Source organism: Saccopteryx leptura, chromosome 2, assembly GCF_036850995.1.
Source record: "Saccopteryx leptura isolate mSacLep1 chromosome 2, mSacLep1_pri_phased_curated, whole genome shotgun sequence".
NCBI lineage: Eukaryota > Metazoa > Chordata > Mammalia > Chiroptera > Emballonuridae > Saccopteryx > Saccopteryx leptura.
This window is the reverse complement of record NC_089504.1, coordinates 327,602,645-327,623,463: the sequence shown is the minus strand read 5'-3', so window position 1 is coordinate 327,623,463 and position 20,819 is coordinate 327,602,645. Positions and strand designations below refer to the sequence as shown.

The following is a 20,819-nucleotide window of genomic DNA, read 5'->3' as shown; positions in this document are numbered from 1 at the left end:
GGGTCCCCACAGCGTGTCCATGTGCCACCAGACACCCTGGGCATCCTTCCATGCCCACCCTCAACACTGGGGTTCCCACAGCGTGTTCATGTGCCACCAGACACCCTGGGCATCCTTCCATGCCCACCCTCAACACTGGGGTCCCCACAGCATGTCCATGTGCCACCAGACACCCTGGGCATCCTTCCATGCCCACCCTCAACACTGGGGTCCCCACAGCATGTCCATGTGCCACCAGACACCCTGGGCATCCTTCCATGCCCACCCTCAACACTGGGGTTCCCACAGCGTGTTCATGTGCCACCAGACACCCTGGGCATCCTTCCATGCCCACCCTCAACACTGGGGTCCCCACAGCATGTCCATGTGCCACCAGACACCCTGGGCATCCTTCCATGCCCACCCTCAACACTGGGGTCCCCACAGCATGTCCATGTGCCACCAGACACCCTGGGCATCCTTCCATGCCCACCCTCAACACTGGGGTCCCCACAGCATGTCCATGTGCCACCAGACACCCTGGGCATCCTTCCATGCCCACCCTCAACACTGGGGTCCCCACAGCGTGTTCATGTGCCACCAGACACCCTGGGCATCCTTCCATGCCCACCCTCAACACTGGGGTCCCCACAGCGTGTCCATGTGCCACCAGACACCCTGGGCATCCTTCCATGCCCACCCTCAACACTGGGGTCCCCACAGCATGTCCATGTGCCACCAGACACCCTGGGCATCCTTCCATGCCCACCCTCAACACTGGGGTTCCCACAGCGTGTCCATGTGCCACCAGACACCCTGGGCATCCTTCCATGCCCACCCTCAACACTGGGGTCCCCACAGCGTGTCCATGTGCCACCAGACACCCTGGGCATCCTTCCATGCCCACCCTCAACACTGGGGTCCCCACAGCGTGTTCATGTGCCACCAGACACCTTCGGGCAGGGCAACAGTGGATGCCCTGCCTTCCTCTTTCCTTCCGACCCCAAACCCATCTCCACCTTGCTGCTCCCTCCACTTCCTCTCTTACTACAGTTGACCCTTGAACAACATGGGTTTGAACTGGGCAGGTCCACTTATACATGGACTTTTTTCCAAAAAACATGTATTTTTTATTCTTTCTAATTTTGTCTCTAGCTTACTTTATTGTTAAAATGCAGTATATACACGTATAACATACAAAACGCATGTTAATCAACTTATGTTATCGGTAAGGCCTCTGATCAACAGTAGACTATCAGTAATTAAGTGCTGGGGCAGTTAAAATTATACTTAGAATTTTTACTGCATGGGAGAGGTCAGCACCCCTAACCTGCATGGTTTTCAAGGGTCAACTGTATTTCTCTGCTCTTTTCCAGTCCCACAGGGATGTCCTTACCTTGGGTGGGGCCTCATTTTCCTGCCGGACCCAGGCTGGGGGGTTTGGGCTGGTGCCAGGCCCTTCTGAGGTGGGGTCTGAATTCTGGCGGATGATAGCTCCTCGGGCACTGGGCGTGGCAGTGGGTATGGGGGCAGCAGGGTCAGGGTCATGAGAAGCTGGGAAGGCAGCCAGATTCCGGGTGGGCTGGTCCTGCAGGGACTGGGATCGGGGTACAGGCGCTGCATATGGCTTCAGTGGGACCCGGTGTGCCACCAGGCTCTGCAGGGAGAGACCAGGGAGGGTGGGCTGCCCACTCTGCACATCCCCACCAGGGAGCTGGGGCCAGAACTGAGAGGAAGGGGCAAGTAAAGCCTCCAGCTTCCAATTACCTATTGAATGAAAGGGTCTCCTAGAGCCTGAGAACAGGTAAGATGGAGGAATAGACATACAGCAGCAAGCAGGTGATGTCTCTGCCCATGTATCGTGAGGTCTATGATTCCTAGCCAAGGATGTGTTTGTGTGTGCGCACACCCGTGCTGAACGAGGCTCCCTATGGTTGTGCATTAAGACAAGGATGGGAAGAGGCTCACCTTGTGCGGTCCCTCCTGGGGCTCTACTGGCCTCTGCATAGGAGGAGTTTGGGAAAGTGGTCCTGGGGGCCCAGGGGAAGCCTGGGGGATGGGGGGCTCAGGCCCTGTGCTGCTTGGCTTGGTCTTGGCCAAGGGAGAGTTCTGCTGCTTGTTCATCCTTGTTCTCTCTTCTACCTATGATATGAAAGAATGCCAAGGGTGCCATAGGCAGTGGGACTGGGGGGATGATGTCTCAGGTAGCAAAGGAGGCAGTGAGTACCTCTCGGGCCCAGGCTGGTTTGTCAGCAGGGTTAATGCCCCGACCATAATGGTACAGGGGCTTCCTGTCCCCAGGAAGGATTTGTTGCTGCTGCTGTTGTTTCTGAAGCTGCTGCTGCTGCTGCTGCTGCTGCAGGGACTTGAGGTAGGCATGCTCCTGCTGCAGCTGCCTCTGCAGACGCTCTGACTGCCGCTGCTCCTCCAGCTGCTTCCGCTTGTATTCCTGAGCCCAAGGGTAGGAAGGGAGGGCTCAGCGAGGTGCAGCCCTGGAAGTTAGAGTCGGCATGCCCTTTCTTTCCTCCTGCCTAGAGAGATGTCTTCCCTTGGTGCCTGGGTGAGTCCCTTCCCCTGACGTGTTCCCATCCCATTCCGGCAGAGAAGCTCTGACACGCATCTTCCCAGAGGAAGCTGGGGGACCCCGTTACCAGCAGTAGGGCCTGTTCCTGGAGCAGCTGTTGCTGAAGGATCTCGAGCTGTCGCTGCTCTTCCTCTAGCCTGTGACGAATATATTCCTGGGGGGCGGGGTTGGGGTGGGGGGCAAAGGGCAGGGAAAGAGGAAAAGGCAGCGGCGGCGAAGGAGTTGGAGGAGGAGGAAGAGATCAGTGGGGTGAGGATGAGGAGAGCAGGGAAGAGCAATAGAAAGGACAGGGACGGGATGAGCCCCAAAGAGGGCGGGGAATGAGGAGGGAGGCAGGGTGGAGGACCCATGAAGGAAGGAGCAGGGGAGAAGTCAGGGATGGACAAAGAGATGGGAATGAAGGCACAGAGACAGGAGGAGGGCAGGGAGCCAGGGTTGGGGGTTGAAGGGTGGGAGAAAACAGAGAGAAAGAGTGAAGCTAGAAAAGATAGGGGGAATCTAGGGGTAAGGAAAGAAGGGGGAAGGTATTGGGGAGCAGGGAGGCAGGCAGCAGGAGCGGGCAGGAGGCTGGGGAAGGAAGGGGTGTGTGCAGTGTGTGCTGGGGGCGCTGTACCTGCTCCCGCTCTGCTTGCCGCCTCTCCTCCTCCCGCCGCAGCACCTGCATGTCCTCCAGCCGCCGCTGCTGCTCCTTCTCCTGCAGCTTCCGCTGCTCCCGCTCCCGCCGCTGTTGCTGTGGGTGAAGAGAGGTGTGGTCTTAAGGCTGTTCCACACAGACGGCTCTGGAAGGAAGGACCCCAGCCCACTTTTGGACATCTCTTAGAAAGGAGACCGTTCTCTTACACCGGTCTCCTTCTCACTAGGGAAGATGGTGAAAGAAAATGGCTTCAACTTGTTTTTACAAACCTATCTATTCCTACACAGGAAGAAGTCCATAGGGGCTTGGCTTGGGAAACATTACTTGTCCGGGTAGCTGTGGGCTTGGGACCAGAGAAACTGAGCAGCTGGCCGCTGCCCTTGGAGTGGGCCACATTCAATAATCCTCCTCCTATCCATTTCCCCACCAAACAAAAACCAAAGAGTCAACAACAAACCCTATGATACTACTGGCCTCTCAAAACAACCTCTATCTGTAAATCCAAATAGAGTAGGCTGACCTGTGGTGGCACAATGAATAAAGTGTCAACCGGAACACTGGTTCAAAACCCCAGGCTTGGCCCTGGCCGGCTGGCTCAGTGGTAGAGCGTGGGCCCGGCATGTGGATGTCCCAGGTTCGATTCCCAGCCAGGGCACACAGGAGAAGCACTCATCTGCTTCTCCACCCCTCCTCCTCTCACTTCTCTCTCTCTCTTCCTCCCTCCTATAGCCATGGCTCGATTGGAGCGAGTTGGTCCTGGGCGCTGAGGATGGCTCCATGGCCTCTGCCTTAGTCGCTAAAAAATGGCTCAGGTTGCCCAAATGGGCAGAGCATTGCCTCCTAGCAGGCTTGCTGGGTGGATTCTGGTTGGGGTGCAGGAGGGGTGCATGTGGGAGTCTGTCTCTGCCTCCCCTCCTCTCACAAAAACAAAAAAAACCCAGGCTTGCCTGGTCAAGGCACATATGGGAGTTGATTTCTGCTCCTTCCTCCTTTCTCTCTCTCTCTCCTCTCTAAAATGAATCAAAGTAAAAACTTAAAAAAAAAATCCAAATAGAGTAGGCTGTAATGAGAGCCTTTGGCCACAAGAGGACAGCAAGCACATATGCACAGAACCACCACCAAGAGGAGAGGGACTTCGCAACTGCTTGGCAAACATTAGTAGCTCAGGTCGCACTATACTTTCACACTCTTTCTGCCCCAAAAAGCAGAAAGAGCCTGCCTCCCCAAAAAGAAAATGATCCTATTAAAATGAACTTCTCCCACCCACTTCCAATTAGTACAACTGAAAAGCCTGTACTTTATTCTTTTTTCTTTCTGTTTAAAGATTAATTTTAGAGAGAGGAGAGAGAAAGGCAGGGTAGGAAGGTGCAGGAAGCATCAACTCATAGTAGTTGCTTCTAGTATGTGCCTTGACCCAGCAAGTCCAGGGTTTTGAACCAGCGACCTGTGTTCCAGGTCAATGCACCACCACAGGTCAGGCAAAACTACTTTCTAAACAAAAGTAAAAGGAGGTTCATTAGAAGGAGAAACTGAGCAGCTGGCTGCTGCCCTTGGAGTGGGCCAAATTCAATAATCCTGAAAACAGGATTATTCTTTCATGTTTAGAAAGAAAAAGAAAGAAAAACAAAGGGAAAGGGAAGAGAGGGGAAAATAAGAAGAAGCCCCCAAGGGCCATTACAGTAGGGACGCTTTGTCATGCCTCTCTCCACAGCGAGAACATGGCAGGCCTGTTCCCAGACACTCTGGTAGACACCATTTCCTGTCACTCAACTGCCTAAAAACAGTCTTTACTGAAGGAAATCTGCACTGTGTTCTCTTGCAAATTATTTTTTGTTTAACAAAAACGGGCCTGCTTTGGGGAGCATCGACAGCGTGGATGCTTCTATCTATTACCTAATTATTTTGTTAAGCCCAGCTCTCCATGAACTTTGAAATCATGCAACTGTTTCAATAAAAATTTCATCACTTAAGGTATTTTTTTTTTACTTAAGGTATTTTTAAAACCAACCCATGCTTTGCCTTTCCCACCATGCTCCCCTGAAAAATAAGTACATGCATTTAAATATATGTCTACAGACACATTTATCTTTTAAACTGGTGATGTAAAAAAAAAAAAAAGACCTACAGCTATTTAAATACGATTGTCTATTAAAATGAATTTCTCCCACCCACCTCCATTAAGTCCAACTGACAAGACTACTTTCCAGCAAATCTAAACCAAAAAATTTAAAAGTAAACAGAGCGTCTTTAGAAGGCTCCTCTTCATGTCAACCAGACAACTGCTTGATACTCAGATGCCCAGGGGCCTGAAGTGTTTGTACATATACCCCTAGCTCCCCCAAAATTAAGATAAACAGGGCTAGACAAACCTGGAGAGATCTACAGAAACAAGGACAGGGACAATCCTCCTGTCCACGGGAACTAGCATGGCTTTTCAGAAATGGCTCTGCTCTGAAGGGATGCTCATAACACAACAATCACCAAGGGTGGCAAGCGGGAAGTGTACCTGGAATGGGCCTCTAACAGAAAACAGACCCTTTCTATACAAATCTGAACAAAAGGGGTTAGGAAGCCCCAGCTGGCTCCCTCTTCTCCCTGCTGCCTCTATGGGACCAGGACAGGTTGTTGAACCAGGTCGGGCCCAGGCCCTTCCAGGACAACCCACCTCCTCAACGCGACGACGCTCTTCCTTCTGCTCCTCGATGCGGCGCTGCCGCTGGTGCAGGAGGTGTTTGATGTGTGCCTCAGGGTCTCGTTGCTGTTGCTGCTGCAGCTGCTGCTGCTGCTTTAAAGCCTCCGAGTTGCTCTTATTCTCCTGCTGAAGCCGAAGAAATTCGCGGCGTAGTGTGGACTCACCAGGCACGTTCATGATGGAGCTGAGTGAGGGTGGGCACCACGGAGGCTGGGGTTAAAAGCCAGCCATGCCCTCTCAAACATGGAGAGACACCTAAGTAGGTGCTTTACCTGGACCACAGTCTGCCTCTGCTCACTCCCAGGTGACTAGGAAAAGTGGCCTGTCCTCTCCCCTGCCTAGTCTTGGGCTCTATCCTTCTGTAATATCCCAGCCTGCGGCCCTGAATCACGCTCTCCCCACCTCTTGCTCATCTGTTCCATTTCTTCTCAGCACCCAGAGGTTGTTTTATGAGTCTCTAACACACCATCCCCAGTCTGAGTCCCCAAGCCAAGGACCACTTATGTCCCCCAAACTCCACCTGCCAAGCCCACCTTGGCTCTCCTTCCTCTCCGTGGCTGTCATCTTCCTCTTCACTGCCGCTGTATTCATATTCTGTCTCCTCTGCAGGGGGGAGATCACTGCTGTTTCTTCACCCAGTGCCCCAGACCCCACCCTGGGCTAGGGAAACCTTAGACGGGGATAACCAATAAGGTCTGTCTGGATGGCCACGCACCCGGGTCCCTGCCCACCTCCTTGGGACAATGGAATGATAGGGGGTCTCAGGTTTGGGCCTGGACAGACTCAGAGATTAGACCGCATAGTGGGTGGGTTATGGTTGAATGTGTACATGCACTTACAAATGAATGTGTTCAATGGGAAGATTTTGTAAGGACATAAAGGGGCCATATCCATTTGAAAAACTGATGTGGGTTGGCGCTAATAGAAGCCCTCTGGGGTTCGAAGTCTGGGAAAGGAGGTCTCTATGAATAGGGAGAACTGGGGTCTGGGAGGGAACCCAAATGGGAGCCAGGAGGAGCCAGGGATGGTGAAAAAAAGCAGGGGCTGAAGTGAGTCCTGAGACCCACCACTGACCTCCTCCCCCACTGACCTTTCTCGCCTCGCTTCTTCCGGGATCGGTCGATGTGGTCCTTAAGCTGGATGCGGACTTGCCGCTCCGTGGGCTGGTCGCGGATGAAAGGAAACTTTAGTAGCTGTTCCGTTGGTGGGCGGCTCAGGTAAGTTTTAATGAGACATGTGTCAATGAAGTCGATGAACTTCTTAGACCTGGAAACAATGGCTCATACTAGGAGGGCCCCCTCAGAAGGGGGTGTCACAGGAGGGAGAGGGGAGATCATTCATAAAAATGCCACCTTGAGGCCCTGGCCGGCTGGCTCAGTAGTAGAGCGTCAGCCCAGTGTGTGGAAGTCCCAGGATCGATTCCCGGCCAGGGCACACAGGAGAAGCGCCTATCTGCTTCTCCACCCTTCCTCCACTCCTTTTTCTCTCTCTCTTCCCCTCCCGCAGCCAAGGCTCCATTGGAGCAAAGTTGGCCCAGGCTCTGAGGGCAGCTCCATGGCTTCCACCTCAGGTGCTAGAATGGCTCTGGTTGCAGCGGAGCAACACCCCAGATAGGCAGAGCATCGCCCCCTGGTGGGCATGCCGGGTGGATCCTGGTCCGGAGCATGCGGGAGTCTGTCTTCTGCCTCCCCACTGCTTCTCACTTCATAAAAATACCAAATAAACAAACAAACAAACAGAAAGCCACCTTGACTTCCCTCCGTCTTTTCCAACCCCCACACCAGCGCCCCCAGAGCTCTGGCAGCAGCACCACTCCCTCCCATCCTCTTCTGTGGTGTAGACCAAGACTGAATGCAAGGGGTTCCGCTGAGGATGACCTTGTCCAGAGAGCTTCCTAGATACCATGTCCCCAGACACCTACCATTTCTTGGATTTGAGCCTGGGAGGCGGGTTCCGAGGGATGAGGAAGAGGGCTCGCATGGGATGCATGTCACAGAGAGCTGGGACACATAAGAGACACCTTCAGTCCCTTTGCCACACTGAGAGCCACAACCTCCCATGGACCACCTCTTCCCTACAGCCACGTTTTGGGCCCTCCCTTCTCTCCCAGACTCCGCACTTACGGGGGGCTCCCTCTGCCATCTCGATGGCTGTGATTCCTAGAGACCAAATGTCACTCTACGGAGGGAAGAGAAGGAACAGATGAATGTTCCTGCCTACTATCTTCACCTACTATCCCTGGTTTCTTCTATACCACTTCTTGGCCCAGATCCTTTCCTGAGACCCTGCTCCTCTAATTTGGCCAACATTCCCAGCCATACTTTCCTTGTCACAAAATGTCCCTTAACACCTCACAGCTAACACATCATTAGACCTTCATTTTGTCTAATATGACAACATTTAAGATAAACTGCTTAAGGCCCCGATATTGTCAATCCACCCACCACCCCACCCCATCTCACTTCCGCCCTTGGCTGCCTCCATGCTCCATGCTCTCTGCTCCGTACCCTGTAGTCATAGGTGGCATCAGGGTTCTCATCACAGGCGATGACCTCTGGGGCCATCCAGTAGGGGGTCCCAATAAAAGTGTTCCGTCTGCCCACGGTGCGGTCCAGCTGAGCACTCACCCCAAAGTCCACTGAGAAGACATGGAGAGAGGAGTCATGACACAGTGTGACGTCCCCACCTTGGACCCAGCATGTGCAAGTTCCAAGGCAGCGGAGGTCCTTGCTCTACCTAGACACTCCTTGGAACCTCTTCCAACCCACCAACACCCTAAAGAACCTGACCTGGTCTTCTTGTGTCTTCGGGAAAAACCAAGGTGAAAGGACCAAGGGACAAGATCCCAGATTGAAATTCCACCTCCCCAAAGGGACCTGCACTGCACCAGGGACATAACAGGTAGCAGGGAAAAAAACTAGAATGATTTTCAGCAGGAGGCAGGGCATCCTGGGGGAGATGGGAAAGCGCCTCCCAGCCTACAGGCCATGGGACTTAAGCCAGCAGAGAGAAAAAAGGGCCTCTCATTCTGTTCTGGAGGTGAGAGGGCTCCATCAGTCTAAAAGGAATCAGCGCACCTAGCTTGACCTCCGCATTCTCTGTCAGCAGCACGTTCTGCCCCTTGATGTCTCTGTGAATCACCTTGTGGGCGTGGAGATGGGCCAGACCCTGGGGCAGTAGAGTGGGAGAAATTAGCCTTGGTGTTGGAAGGGGTGGGAAAGAGAGAGGACTCGGACTGACTGAGACAGAGGAGGGAACGTCACCAGTCTGGCTCAGCTGGGCTGAAGGAGCAGCCTTTCCTCCACGTGCCCAAGCACAGGCTGAGCTTCCCTAGAGGGCTTCCACCCATGGTGGCTCCTGGGGACCCCCAGCAGGTAAGGGTTACAAGTGGAGAAGTAGCAGAGCTTGGGCAGAGGCACTTGTCTCCTCCAACAGTTTGAGTCCTCAACCCAACCCGATCAGGCCATCTGTTCCTTAGAGAGGGCATAGTTCCATTTCCTCCTCAGGGCAGGGAGGGTTTACATACAGGGAAAGCTCCCATGGGGGTGGCCCAGGAGCAGGAGGCAGGGCGGGGCCAGGCGCTCACCCTCAGAATCTCCCTGCAGATGTAGGCGATACAGTCCTCCTTCAGGGCATTCCCTTTTGTATTTTTTACCAGGTCTGTCACGGAACCAGCACCGCAGAACTCCATTACCAGCTATGGTCCCAGGGAGCCCCAGAAGGAAAAGCAGCAGTTAGGGTAGGCCCCTTTCCGCTGACAGCTCCCTGGAGTACCAGAGGTCTTGGGGCCAAAACTGGTATAAACTGAAAGGCAGGAACCATATGACTCTCTCACAAAGGCCACAGAACTTCCTAAGATTAGGAGAAAAGGGGGGAAGGGAATATAGTCGGAAAAGACAGAGAAGATGGGTCTGGGGAAATGATCTGTGTCCAGAGTAGGAGTCCAAGGAATCCCTGAAATTATAGACAAAGTGAGGTGGGTATGTGCATTTTCCTTGGGGAAGGGTCCAAAACTCTCATCAGACCCTCTTTAGGACCATGAACCCAAAACAGTTAAGAAATAGTGCTCTGAAGCCTGCTTGGCAAACTATGACCAATGAGCTTAAGCGAGGTTTTTACACTTTCATTTTATTAAAAAAATGTTTTTAAACTTATTTATTGATTTTAGAGAGAGAGAAGAAGGGAACACAGAGAAAGAGAGAGACAGAAATATCAATGTGTTGTTCCACTTATTTATGCACTTATTGGTTGATTCTTGTTATATGCCCTGACCAGGGATCAAACCTGCTACCTTAGCGTATCGGGAAGATGCTCTAACCCAGTCGTCCCCAACCTTTTATGGGCCGCGGACCGGTTTAATGTCAGAAAATATTTTCACGGACTGGCCTTTAGGGTGGGACGGATAAATGTATCATGTGACCGAGACAAGCGTCAAGAGTGAGTCTTGCCTGACCAGGCGGTGGTGCAGTGGATAGAGCATCGGACTGGGATGCCGAGGACCCAGGTTCAAGACCCTGAAAGGCCTAGGCCAGTTAGCTCAGTGGTAGAGCGTCAGCCTGGCATGTAGAAGTCCCGGGTTCGATTCCTGGCCAGGGCACACAGGAGAAGCGCCCATCTGCTTCTCCACCCCTCCCCCTCTCCTTCCTCTCTGTCTCTCTCTTCCCCTCCCGCAGCCGAGGCTCCATTGGAGCAAAGATGGCCCGGGCGCTGGGGATGGCTCCTTGGCCTCTGCCCCAGGCACTAGAGTGGCTCTGGTCGCAACAGAGCGACGCCCCGGAGGGGCAGAGCATCACCCCCTGGTGGGCAGAGCGTCGCCCCCTGGTGGGCATGCCGGGTGGATCCTGGTCAGGCGCATGCGGGAGTCTGTCTTGACTGTCTCTCCCCGTTTCCAGCTTCAGAAAAATACAAAAAAAAAAAAAGACCCTGAGGTCGCTAGCTTGAGCGCGGCTCATCTGGTTTGAGCAAAAGCTCATCAGCTTGGACCCAAGGTTGCTGACTCAAGCAAGGGATTACTCAGTCTGCTGAAGGCCCGCGGTCAAGGCACATATAAGAAAGCAATCAATGAACAACTAAGGTGTCGCAATGTGCAATGAAAAACTAATGATTGATGCTTCTCATCTCTCTCCGTTCCTGTCTGTCTGTCCCTGTCTATCCCTCTCTCTGTTTATGTAAAAAAAAAAAAAGGTTAAAAAAAAAGTGAGTCTTAGACGGATGTAACAGAGGGAATCTGGTCATTTTTTTTTTTTTCATTTTTCCGAAGCTGGAAACGGGGAGGCAGTCAGACAGACTCCCGCATGTGCCCGACCGGGATCCACCCGGCATGCCCACCAGGGAGCAATGCTCTGCCCCTCTAGGGCGTCGCTCTGTTGCGTCCAGAGCCATTCTAGCGCCTGAGGCAGAGGCCACAGAGCCATCCCCAGCGCCCGGGCCATCTTTGCTCCAATGGAGCCTTGCTGCAGGAGGGGAAGAGAGAGACAGAGAGGAAGGAGAGGGAGAGGGGTGGAGAAGCAAATGGGTGCCTCTCCTGTGTGCCCTGGCCGGGAATCGAACCCAGGACTCCTGCACGCCAGGCCGACGCTCTACCTCTGAGCCAACCGGCCAGGGCCGGAATCTGGTCATTTTTAAAAAATAAAACATCGTTTAGACTTAAATATAAATAAAATGAAAATAATGTAAGTTATTTATTCTTTCTCTATGGACCGGTACCGGGGGTTGGGGACCACTGCTCTAACCAACTGACCTTCCCAGGCAGGGCAGTGTTTACACTTTTAAATAGCTGGGGGAAAAAAAGAACCATATGACATGCAAATTATAGAGTCCTAAATAAAGGTTTTAGGGGATACAGTGATGCCCATTCATTTATCTATTGTCTATGGCTGCTTTCATGGTACAACAGCTGAGCTGAGTAGCTGTGACAGACAGTATGAGCCACAAAGCCCCAAATAGTTACTATCTGGCCCTTCACAAAAAGAGTTTACCAACTTCTTATCCCAAGACAAGGAGCTGAAACCAGCAATTCTCCAGGTGTGCTAGAGACAAATCAATGCATGAGATCTACCAGAGAGCTACAGAAAAGCACCTGGCAGTACTGTGGGAGAAACTCTGCAAACAGAGGCACGGTCAAGGTAGGGAGATACAGCCCACTGAAGGAAGAACCAGAGACCCACAGGAAGGTACCAAGCACAGAAGTCCCCTGGTGACCAGCATGTCTATCCAAATGTTTTCACAGTAACTTTTCTAAAAGCCACACCCAAAAGGAAAGAGCTATGGATATTTGTATATGCAAAGTAATTTGCATATGCTCAACATCTGTGCCTAACACAGTGGGAGGACAATGTCCAACAAGCCCGGAAGGGGGCGCCTGGTCACTAGTGCCTGGCCTCCAGTCCTCAAGGATCTCTCACTACACACAGTTGGCAGGTAAACCCCCTTGCGTGTGTATAAGTGTGGGTGTGTGCTTGTGTGTGCCTTCAAAAAGACTAAGTGCCGCCTGACCTGTCGTGGCACAGAGGATAAGACATCAACCTGGAATGCTGAGGTTGCCAGTTCAAAACCCTGGGCTTTCCCAGTCAAGGCACGTATGAGAAGCAACTACTGAGTTGATCTTTCTTGCTCTTTCCCCCACCTCTCTCTCTTTCTCTCCTCTCTCTAAAATCAATAAATAAAATCTAAAAAACAAAAACTAAGTGCATAGAAAGCAGGGAACATGATTCATGCTTATCTATCTGTCCAGGTACACAGAAGGTGCTCAGTAAGTACTCACTCATCTGGGAACTGCTGCAAGAGGAGACATGTTGAACTCCAACCTCCTGCCTCCCACCCCGCGCCCAGCCACTGCCATGTTCCCTGCTGCTCTGTCCTTAGGACTGGCTCAGTACCAGAGAGGGTGAGGCTGAGGAATCAGCTGGCATCAGTGCCCAGGTAAGGAGGTAAGGAGGGTGAATGACTTAGGAATGTTCTGGACCAAGAGGGAATTTGGGGGACACCAAAAGAGCTCCGGTAAGCTCTGGCTTGTATACCGCCAGGAGGGGCCCAAGCTCTGTCTGTCACCTACCACAGATATTTTGATCTGTTGCTTTCTCAGGAGCTGTGCCAATGCAGAAGAATTTATGAACTAACTGCCCTGTCCTCTCTCCCAGCCCTCACTAGAATTATATTGCTCATTATTTATGAAGTGCCTGCTGGACACAGGGGAAGGTACTGGTCAGGGCAAAGGTAGGGGCAAACCCCAGAACCCCTACCATCAAAATACCCAGAGAACAAGAGGCTGCAGAGTGGGGGGCTCTGTGTGGGTCAGGAGGTCCCCAATTCATACCCAGGGGAAGCAGCGGGATTGAACAGAGGGCTGGCGCCTGAACCATGGTCGCACAGGGGATAAAGCATCGATCTGGAATGCTGAGGTTGCAAGTTCGAAACCCTGGGCTTGCCTGGTCAAGGCTCATATGGGAGTTGATGCTTCCTGTTCCTCCCCCCTTCTCTTTCTCTCTCCTCTCTAAAATGAATAAAGTCTTAAAAAAAAGAGAGAGAGAGAGAGAGAGAGAGGTCTAGCAAGGAGACTGAGCACTGATGCTGAGTTCCAAACACACAGCCCAGAGACAGAAAGGGCAAGGCGGGGCCGGGGGCAGGGGGCAGGCCAGGGGGCACTTCTCACCCAGAGCTGGTCGTCGTTTCCAGGGGGGCTCTTCTTGATGAAGGCCCCATAGTAGGTGGCGATGTTGCGGTGGTGAGAGTATTTTTTCAACATGTTGATCTCCTGTTTGATCTCTTCTTCTTCATCCTAGGTGAATGGGAGGAGGTCAGCCTCCTTCTCAATGCTCCAACCCTCCCTCTGCCCTGCACTGCTCCCTACCTCTGTGACATCCATGACCTTGATGGCAGCCAGCTGCCCAGTCTTGACATGCCGACCCTGTTGGACAGAGAAACGGGAATAGAGGGTTCTAGGTCCATGCTCAGGGAGAGCTTGATTCTGGGAGACTCAAATAGCCACCTGTTGGTGGCTCAGCGTCTTAGTGTCTCTCATGGTAGCTAGACAACTCAATTCCTGGATTGGTCATAGGCGTAACTAGTAGGCTACATACAGGAAAACTACCAAGCCTGGATTTCCGAGCTCTGTGCTTGGTAAAGAGGAAGGGTCTGCTCCTGTACAGTACTTGAGAGAGACGAATAAGAGACATTTATGTTCTGTTCCAGCCTCTCTGGCTTGGACTTGCTTCCTAGTTTGAAGTAAAAGCAGGGCCTGACCTGTGGTGGCGCAGTGGATAAAGCATCAACCTGGAATGCTGAGGTCGCTGGTTCAAAACTCTGGGCTTGCCTGGTCAAGGCACACATGAGAAGCAACTATTATGAACTGATGCTTCCCATTTCTCCTCCCACCCTTTCTCTTTCTCTCTCCTCTATCTAAAATCAGTAAATAAAATATTTTTTTTTAAAAAAAAAGGAAGGAAGATACCTTCTCCATCCTTAGACAGTTAGAGGGAACTGGGGAAGGTTGGGGAGGGAGGGTCCTTTGCCTCTCTCTGCATTACTAAAGCCCACCCCCCACTCTGGATAGGAGGCTGTTACCTGGATCCCGTCCCAACCCTTCCCCCAGGCTTTTTTTTTTTTTTAATTTTTTTTTATTTGTTACAGAGAGAGGGATAGATAGGGACAGACAGACAGGAACGGAGAGAGATGAGAAGCATCAATCATCAGTTTTTCATTGGGACTCCTTAGTTGTTCATTGATTGCTTTCCCATATGTGCCTTGACAAGGGACCTTCAGCAGACTGAGTAACCCCTTGCTGGAGCCAGCAACCTTGGGTCCAAGCTGGTGAGCTTTTTTTTTTTTTTTCTCAAGCCAGATGAGCCCTCGCTCAAGCTGGTGACCTCGGGGTCTTGAACCTGGGTCCTTCCGCATCCCAGTCCAATGCTCTATCCACTGCGCCACCGCCTGGTCAGGCCCCCCAGGCTTTTAATTTTGTTGAAAGAATTAGGATAGAGTTGAAATTTTAGGGAACTCAGGAAAACACAGAAGGGACAACTGACATGTGTAGATAGCCCCATCACCAGTGCTAATGGAAAGTAACTTCTTCTACAGCATGGCCCTGCCATTCCTCCTCCTGCTCCTGAAACTGCTCACAGGAGCAATCTGGGGCTTGGACAGAAAAGTCCAAGTCTTCCTGGGGAGAAGCAGGGTGACAGACAGCAGCCCCTTGTGGGGATGAACACAAGTATTGCTAGGCCATGGATTATTTTTATCCTCAGCAGTCATTCAAGATCTCAAGCCCAAAAAAGCAGTAGAACACAGAGCTACAATTTCCATGGCAACAACTAGGCAAGAGATGGGAAAACGGTGTGGGGGGGGGAGGGTGTGCTTGTTTTCCAAAGCTTACACAGAAGAAGGCTAAGGGAGCAGGTGGTCCTGGTAACCCAGGAAACAGGTCCTAGAGACAAAGAAGCTGGTGCATGTTCTGGGGTATCCAACTCTGGGACAACATTCAACTTGAACATTTCTGAACATTTTTCTGCTGTGGCCACCTCTCCCCATTCAAGTATGACCAGTGATCAGGCCCCATGAGAGGCTTGAGCTGGCTAGGCTAAAAGCTACCAACAGGGTCTGAAGAAATGCCATTTCTGTAGGAGAAAGGCAGCCTCAAAAGCAGAGACCTGGCCCTGGCCGGTTGGCTCAGCGGTAGAGCATCGGCCTGGCATGCAGGAGTCCAGGGTTCAATTCCCGGCCAGGGCACATAGGAGAGGCGCCCATTTGCTTCTCCATCCCTCCCCCTCTCCTTCCTCTCTGTCTCTCTCTTCCCCTCCCGCAGCCAAGGCTTCATTGGAGTGGAGTTGGCCCGGGCGCTGAGGATGGCTCTGTGGCCTCTGCCTCAGGCACTAGAATGGCTCTGGTTGCAACGGAGTGACGCCCCAGATGGGCAGAGCATCGCCCCCTGCTGAGTGTGCTGGGTGGATCCCAGTAGGGTGCATGCAGGAGTCTGTCTGACTGCCTCCCCGTTTCCAACTTTAGAAAAACACACACACACAAAAAGCAGAGACCTGAGGTCTGGCTCCAGCCTGCTGTAGGGCAGCTGTGGGAGCTCAACAAAGCCAGTTCTCCTCTGCAGAAGGTCTGTTATTAGATCCACTCTAAGTCCTGGGTCTCTCTGTCTGTGGTCTTGGAAGAAGCCAAACCTGTACCTTTGGCCTGAGCTCTGCTCTGACCTCCAGGTAAGCTCTGGTACATACCTCCCCATACCACTCCCTCTGCCTTCACCTGTCCCATTCTCATATCTCGTTCGACTCCAGACCTGTTCCTGCTATACCAGGACCAGTTCTAAACTCAGGCAGAGGCCAGCAAAAATACCTCATTTCTTGCTGCTTCCTTCCTTCATTACTTTTACTTTTTTTAAAAAAATATTTTTCTGAAGCTGGAAACGGGGAGAGACAGTCAGACAGACTCCCGCATGTGCCCGACCAGGATCCACCCAGCACGCCCACCAGGGGGCGACGCTCTGCCCACCAGGGGGCGATGCTCTGCCCCTCCGGGGCGTCGCTCTGCCGCAACCAGAGCCACTCTAGCGCCTGGGGCAGAGGCCAAGGAGCCATCCCCAGCGCCCGGGCCATCTTTGCTCCAATGGAGCCTTGGCTGCTGGAGGGGAAGAGAGAGACAGAGAGGAAGGGGGGAGTGGAGAAGCAAATGGGCACCTCTCCTATGTGCCCTGGCCAGGAATCGAACCCGGGTCCCCCGCACACCAGGCCGACGCTCTACCGCTGAGCCAACCGGCCAGGGCCCTTCCTTCATTACTTTTATTCTCCTCTCCTCTCTCCCCCATTTCCCAGGGCTCACAGCCTCTGCAATCTCCTATAACTCCTCAAATTTCCTGACCTAAAATACACTTATTCCACCCTGAAAGGGCCCCATGGAAGAGTCACACTTCTGAATCATTACAGTCTCACCTTGTACACCTGTCCATAGGTTCCATTGCCAACCACCTCCACCAGTTCAAAGATTCCAGCAGGATCCTAAAGGGGAGGAGAGAAGGAGAGAAAGAATAAGGTGTCAGGACTTCAGAAAAAGACTATGTAGCCTGGGGGAGAGGGCAGAAGGTATTCAGTCAGGAGAGGAAAATAAAGACTAGTATATTACGAGGGGCCTGCAAGAGGGAACCCTGATGGCCAGCTGCACTTTCCCTGGATTGGTTCAGAGTTCATGATCTATGGGAAACGTCAGAAGATGAGAGAAAACAGAAGCCAGAGCCCAGCTGGCTTTTCAAAAGCAACCTCCTGATTTCAAACTTAACAAATTATTGTGTCTGGAGTCTATCTGCAAAATGGGGTGCCTGAGTACCCACCTCTGGGGTTGGCGTCAACTTTAAATGAGGCAATGCCAATAAAATGCTTAAGATAGTGCCTGGCACAGAGCACTTGCACAATAAAAGTTACTTATAATTATTAATTTTTATTTTTTAGAATTTTTCCATTGATTTGAGAGAGAGAGAAGCATAGTTCGTTGTTCCACTTAGTTGTTCCATATAGTGTGCACTTACTGGTTGCTTCTCATATGTGTCCTGACCAGGGATCAAATCTGTGACTGGGGTGCACTAGGATGATGCCCTATCCACTGAGCAACTTGGCCAGGGCCTTACAATTATTAAATTTTATTTTATTTTATTTTAGTGAGAAGAGGGGAGGCAGAGAGACAGACCCCCACAGGTGCCTCAACCGAGATCCACCCAGCAAGCCCACTAGGGGGTGATGCTCTGCCCATCTGGGGCCATTGCTCCACTGCAACTAAAGCCTGAGGCAGAGGACATGGAGCCATCTTCAGTGCCTCAGCCCAACTCACTAGAAGCAATCGAGCCAAGGCTGTGGGATGAAAGAGAGAGAGAGAGGAGGGGGAGGGGTGAAGAAGCAGATGGTTCCTTCTCCTGTGTGCCCTGACCTGGAATCGAACCCAGGACTTCCACATGCCAGGCTGATGCTCTACCACTGAGCAACATGGCCTGGGCCATTTATAGTTATTCATTTTTTAAAAGCAGGGATGAGGGGAGCTAGTAGAAAGTTGGAATTTGAGAGCTCCCATCCTTTTGTCATTTTCTACCTTCCCAGTGCCCCCGAGACCAAGGGCTTCAGAGCCAGTCTTTGTGGCCTTTGGGGGGTGGAGTAAAAGGGACCTCTAGGTGGGGAGGGAAAGCAGGTGACAGTGAGAGGGCCACTGGGAGGGGCAGAGGAGAAAGGCGAACTTTCAGTTCTTGCTTTCCTGAGCCAAGCAGTGCCAGGAGGAGAGGGCCCGAAGGGCTCAGACAAAGCCTCTAAAGAGGCACATTGCCTGCTGGGCCGAGCAGGCAGCCTGGCTGAGTGGCACAGCTGCTGGGAGGCCGCCCACACCCTCCTGGCACGACTTCTTTTTTGAGAGAGAGAGGCTGGGAAGTTGGACTGCAAGCTGAGAGCGAGCCTAGCTCCGGTGCTACTGCAGATGGGGCAGACCCTCTCCTATCACCTGCAGGACTGGGCGGCGGCGGGGGGCGGGGGCACAAGGTGAGGAAGTCATTTAACAAACTCTCCAGGCAGTGTTTTTGGCCTCTTCATAAAAAAGTATATAATCTGCCTGACCTCTGGTGGTGCAGTGGATAGAGCGTCAACCTGGGAACACTGAGGTCACCAGTTCAAAAAAACCCTGCACTTGTCTGGTCAAGGCATATATGGGAGTTGATGTTTCCTGCTCCTTCCCCCTTTCTCTCTCTCTCTCTCTCTCCCTCCCTCCCTCCTCTCTAAAATGAATAAAAAAAAAAAGATACATCAAAAAGGCTGAGATTAAAAAAAAAAGTATATAATCTAAAACTCCTTTCTCTTTGATTTTGAAAACCAATATAAAATGTCTTAAGAGAAAGAAAGAAAAGAAAGAAAAAATAAACAAATCTAAGAATGCTTCATCCTTTATCCCTGAAGCAAGCACATGGAACATAACCTGGGCATGCTGGAGACCAGAGACACCAGCCTAAGGCTTTTTATTTTTAGAATATCCTCACTGTATACTGTCTCTGTCCATATTCTCAGAGAGGGGAACTGGAGGATTAAAAATGTACTTCCCCTATCAGAGCATGTAGTATATAATACACTGACTGCAATTGTATGTTTACTTGTCTGTAAATTCCTGGAAAAAGGAACTAAGTCCTCCTTGCTTACCAGTGTCTCCAGAACTGACCTAGCCCAGCGCGCAGCACACAGCAGCCTTACAGAGCATCCCAAACCTGCTCCAGGGAAAGACCCGAACAGAAGTAGAAGAGAGTTCCTTCTACATGATGACCAGACCAAGAATTTCACGGTTCTATGTTCAGTTATTTAGCTCCAGCTAAAGTTACTAATAAAAACTTTGAACAGTTTAAGAAAACAGCAGGCCCCACAGAAAAAAAAAATATTGTTGCTGCAGTACGGGGGGGCCAATGAGGTTTGTCTGAACCTAAGAGCTGCAAGGAACCTGGGAGAGAAGGCCTTCTGTCTATTTGCAAATCTAGACTTAGAGGAAGGGAATCCAGTTCCCTAAGAATCTCCCCAAAAGAAGGGCTTATTCATTTTGGGGCCTCTTCACTCTGACTATTAAGAGTCCTTTTTTGCATCTAACTTAGTTCTTTCTAGATGGACAGAGATAAGGGAAAAGGACTTATGGCCATGATTTTCTAGATGATCCTAATCTAAAAGAAAATATGATGAGTCTGTTAGAGTTCAATGATATACAACTGTCACCTCAAATCAGCACAAAGAGATTTAACTGTAATCTTAACTCCAAGTCTGTCCTCTCCCTATATGTTTAAGAGGCACTGAGGAATGAAAGAACAATCTTTGAGATCAGACACACTGGGTTCAGATATTGATTCAATGGTTCCAGGCCCATTTTTTGACCCACTAGTATAATCCCACCTCTGTGCCATCCTCCACTCCCCCTTTCCTTCTCCACATCAGTCACCCTATCCTTTCTCCCTTCAAAACGTCCCTGTTTGTCTCTTCATCTCAATTTCTAGAGCTTCCACCCAGACCAACCCTTTCTCTTCCCTCTTGCCTCACCTTCCTTCTGCTGCCGCTGCCAGACTACACCTTGCTAACGTGGTGCTTTCCTAATTCTACTCTTCTGCCTAGAACCAACATGCCTCCCCCCCTGCTTAAGAGAGTCCAAACGCCTCAACCTGATAGTTCAAGTTGCCCTATCGTCAACCTACCAATAACAGTACACTGCCCTAATCAGGGAAAATCTACAAGGCACCTTTCTCTTCTTGCATTCATCCACTAAATATTTATTGAGCACTAACTGAGTGATGACTTCTCAATTAGGCACAAGAGGGAGCTCAACGATATATGAGAAACATGGAAGGTTCCTCAAGGACCTTCTAACATTACAAGTACCCCAATGTGTACACACAGCAGTATATGATTATATGCCATAAGAGCAACTGAAAGCACTCAAGGCATTAAGAAACCACTTGGTATAATGGAAAGAGTACCGGAGAATGACTTTCTAGGGAGAACTTTAGCACTAGCTGTGTGTCCCTAAGCAGGTATTTAACTGCTTGGGGCCTCATCTTCATCACACAAACTTAGGGAGAGTTGAACTGGGTAAAAAATCTGTTTCATGGTTACAGGGGACAGAAGAACTAAATTCAGGTTGGCAATCTCAGGCAGGCTCCCCAGAGGAGATGGTGTTTAAGCCAGGCTGTGGAGACTGGCTTCAGTTTCAACTGGTGATAGAAATTTAAGAGTGGGGAAGGCCATGATATTCTAAGGGATAGCAGTTTGGGGTTGGATCTTGAATTTGAGATGTTAGGGAACAGGCAGAATATGTTGTTTCTAACAGGCAGTTAGAAACAAAGCTCTGGAAATAAAGATTAGGGGACAGTCACAAAACAAGATGTGCAGGGACAGTGCACAGGGAAAAAAGAACAAAAGCCAAGGCCAGCCTCTCAGAAA

At 51.2% G+C, this 20,819-nt stretch overlaps 1 protein-coding gene across 11 annotated transcripts in view; it reads right to left on the bottom strand.

Annotated features, from left to right (window-relative positions):
- The window catches only part of MINK1 (misshapen like kinase 1), a 68,309-nt gene that overhangs the window by 7,396 nt on the left and 40,094 nt on the right, over positions 1-20,819 (bottom strand). For 5 of the 11 annotated variants that reach the window (XM_066363315.1, XM_066363314.1, XM_066363316.1 and 2 more), the window contains exons 2-16: positions 16,818-16,883; positions 13,739-13,795; positions 13,541-13,666; positions 9,476-9,586; positions 8,967-9,057; positions 8,397-8,527; positions 8,013-8,067; positions 7,811-7,889; positions 6,980-7,155; positions 6,423-6,492; positions 5,863-6,073; positions 3,177-3,293; positions 2,207-2,428; positions 1,948-2,121; positions 1,376-1,636 (exon numbers count right to left, since the gene is read on the bottom strand). In XM_066363315.1, the coding sequence (XP_066219412.1) occupies positions 1,376-1,636; positions 1,948-2,121; positions 2,207-2,428; positions 3,177-3,293; positions 5,863-6,073; positions 6,423-6,492; positions 6,980-7,155; positions 7,811-7,889; positions 8,013-8,067; positions 8,397-8,527; positions 8,967-9,057; positions 9,476-9,586; positions 13,541-13,666; positions 13,739-13,795; positions 16,818-16,883 (1,947 nt within the window). Of the gene's footprint in view, positions 1-1,375; positions 1,637-1,947; positions 2,122-2,206; positions 2,429-2,630; positions 2,718-3,176; positions 3,294-5,862; positions 6,074-6,422; positions 6,493-6,979; positions 7,156-7,810; positions 7,890-8,012; positions 8,068-8,396; positions 8,528-8,966; positions 9,058-9,475; positions 9,587-13,540; positions 13,667-13,738; positions 13,796-16,817; positions 16,884-20,819 lie in introns of all 11 variants that reach the window. The other 6 variants (XM_066363309.1, XM_066363311.1, XM_066363317.1 and 3 more) reach the window with 3 other exon arrangements.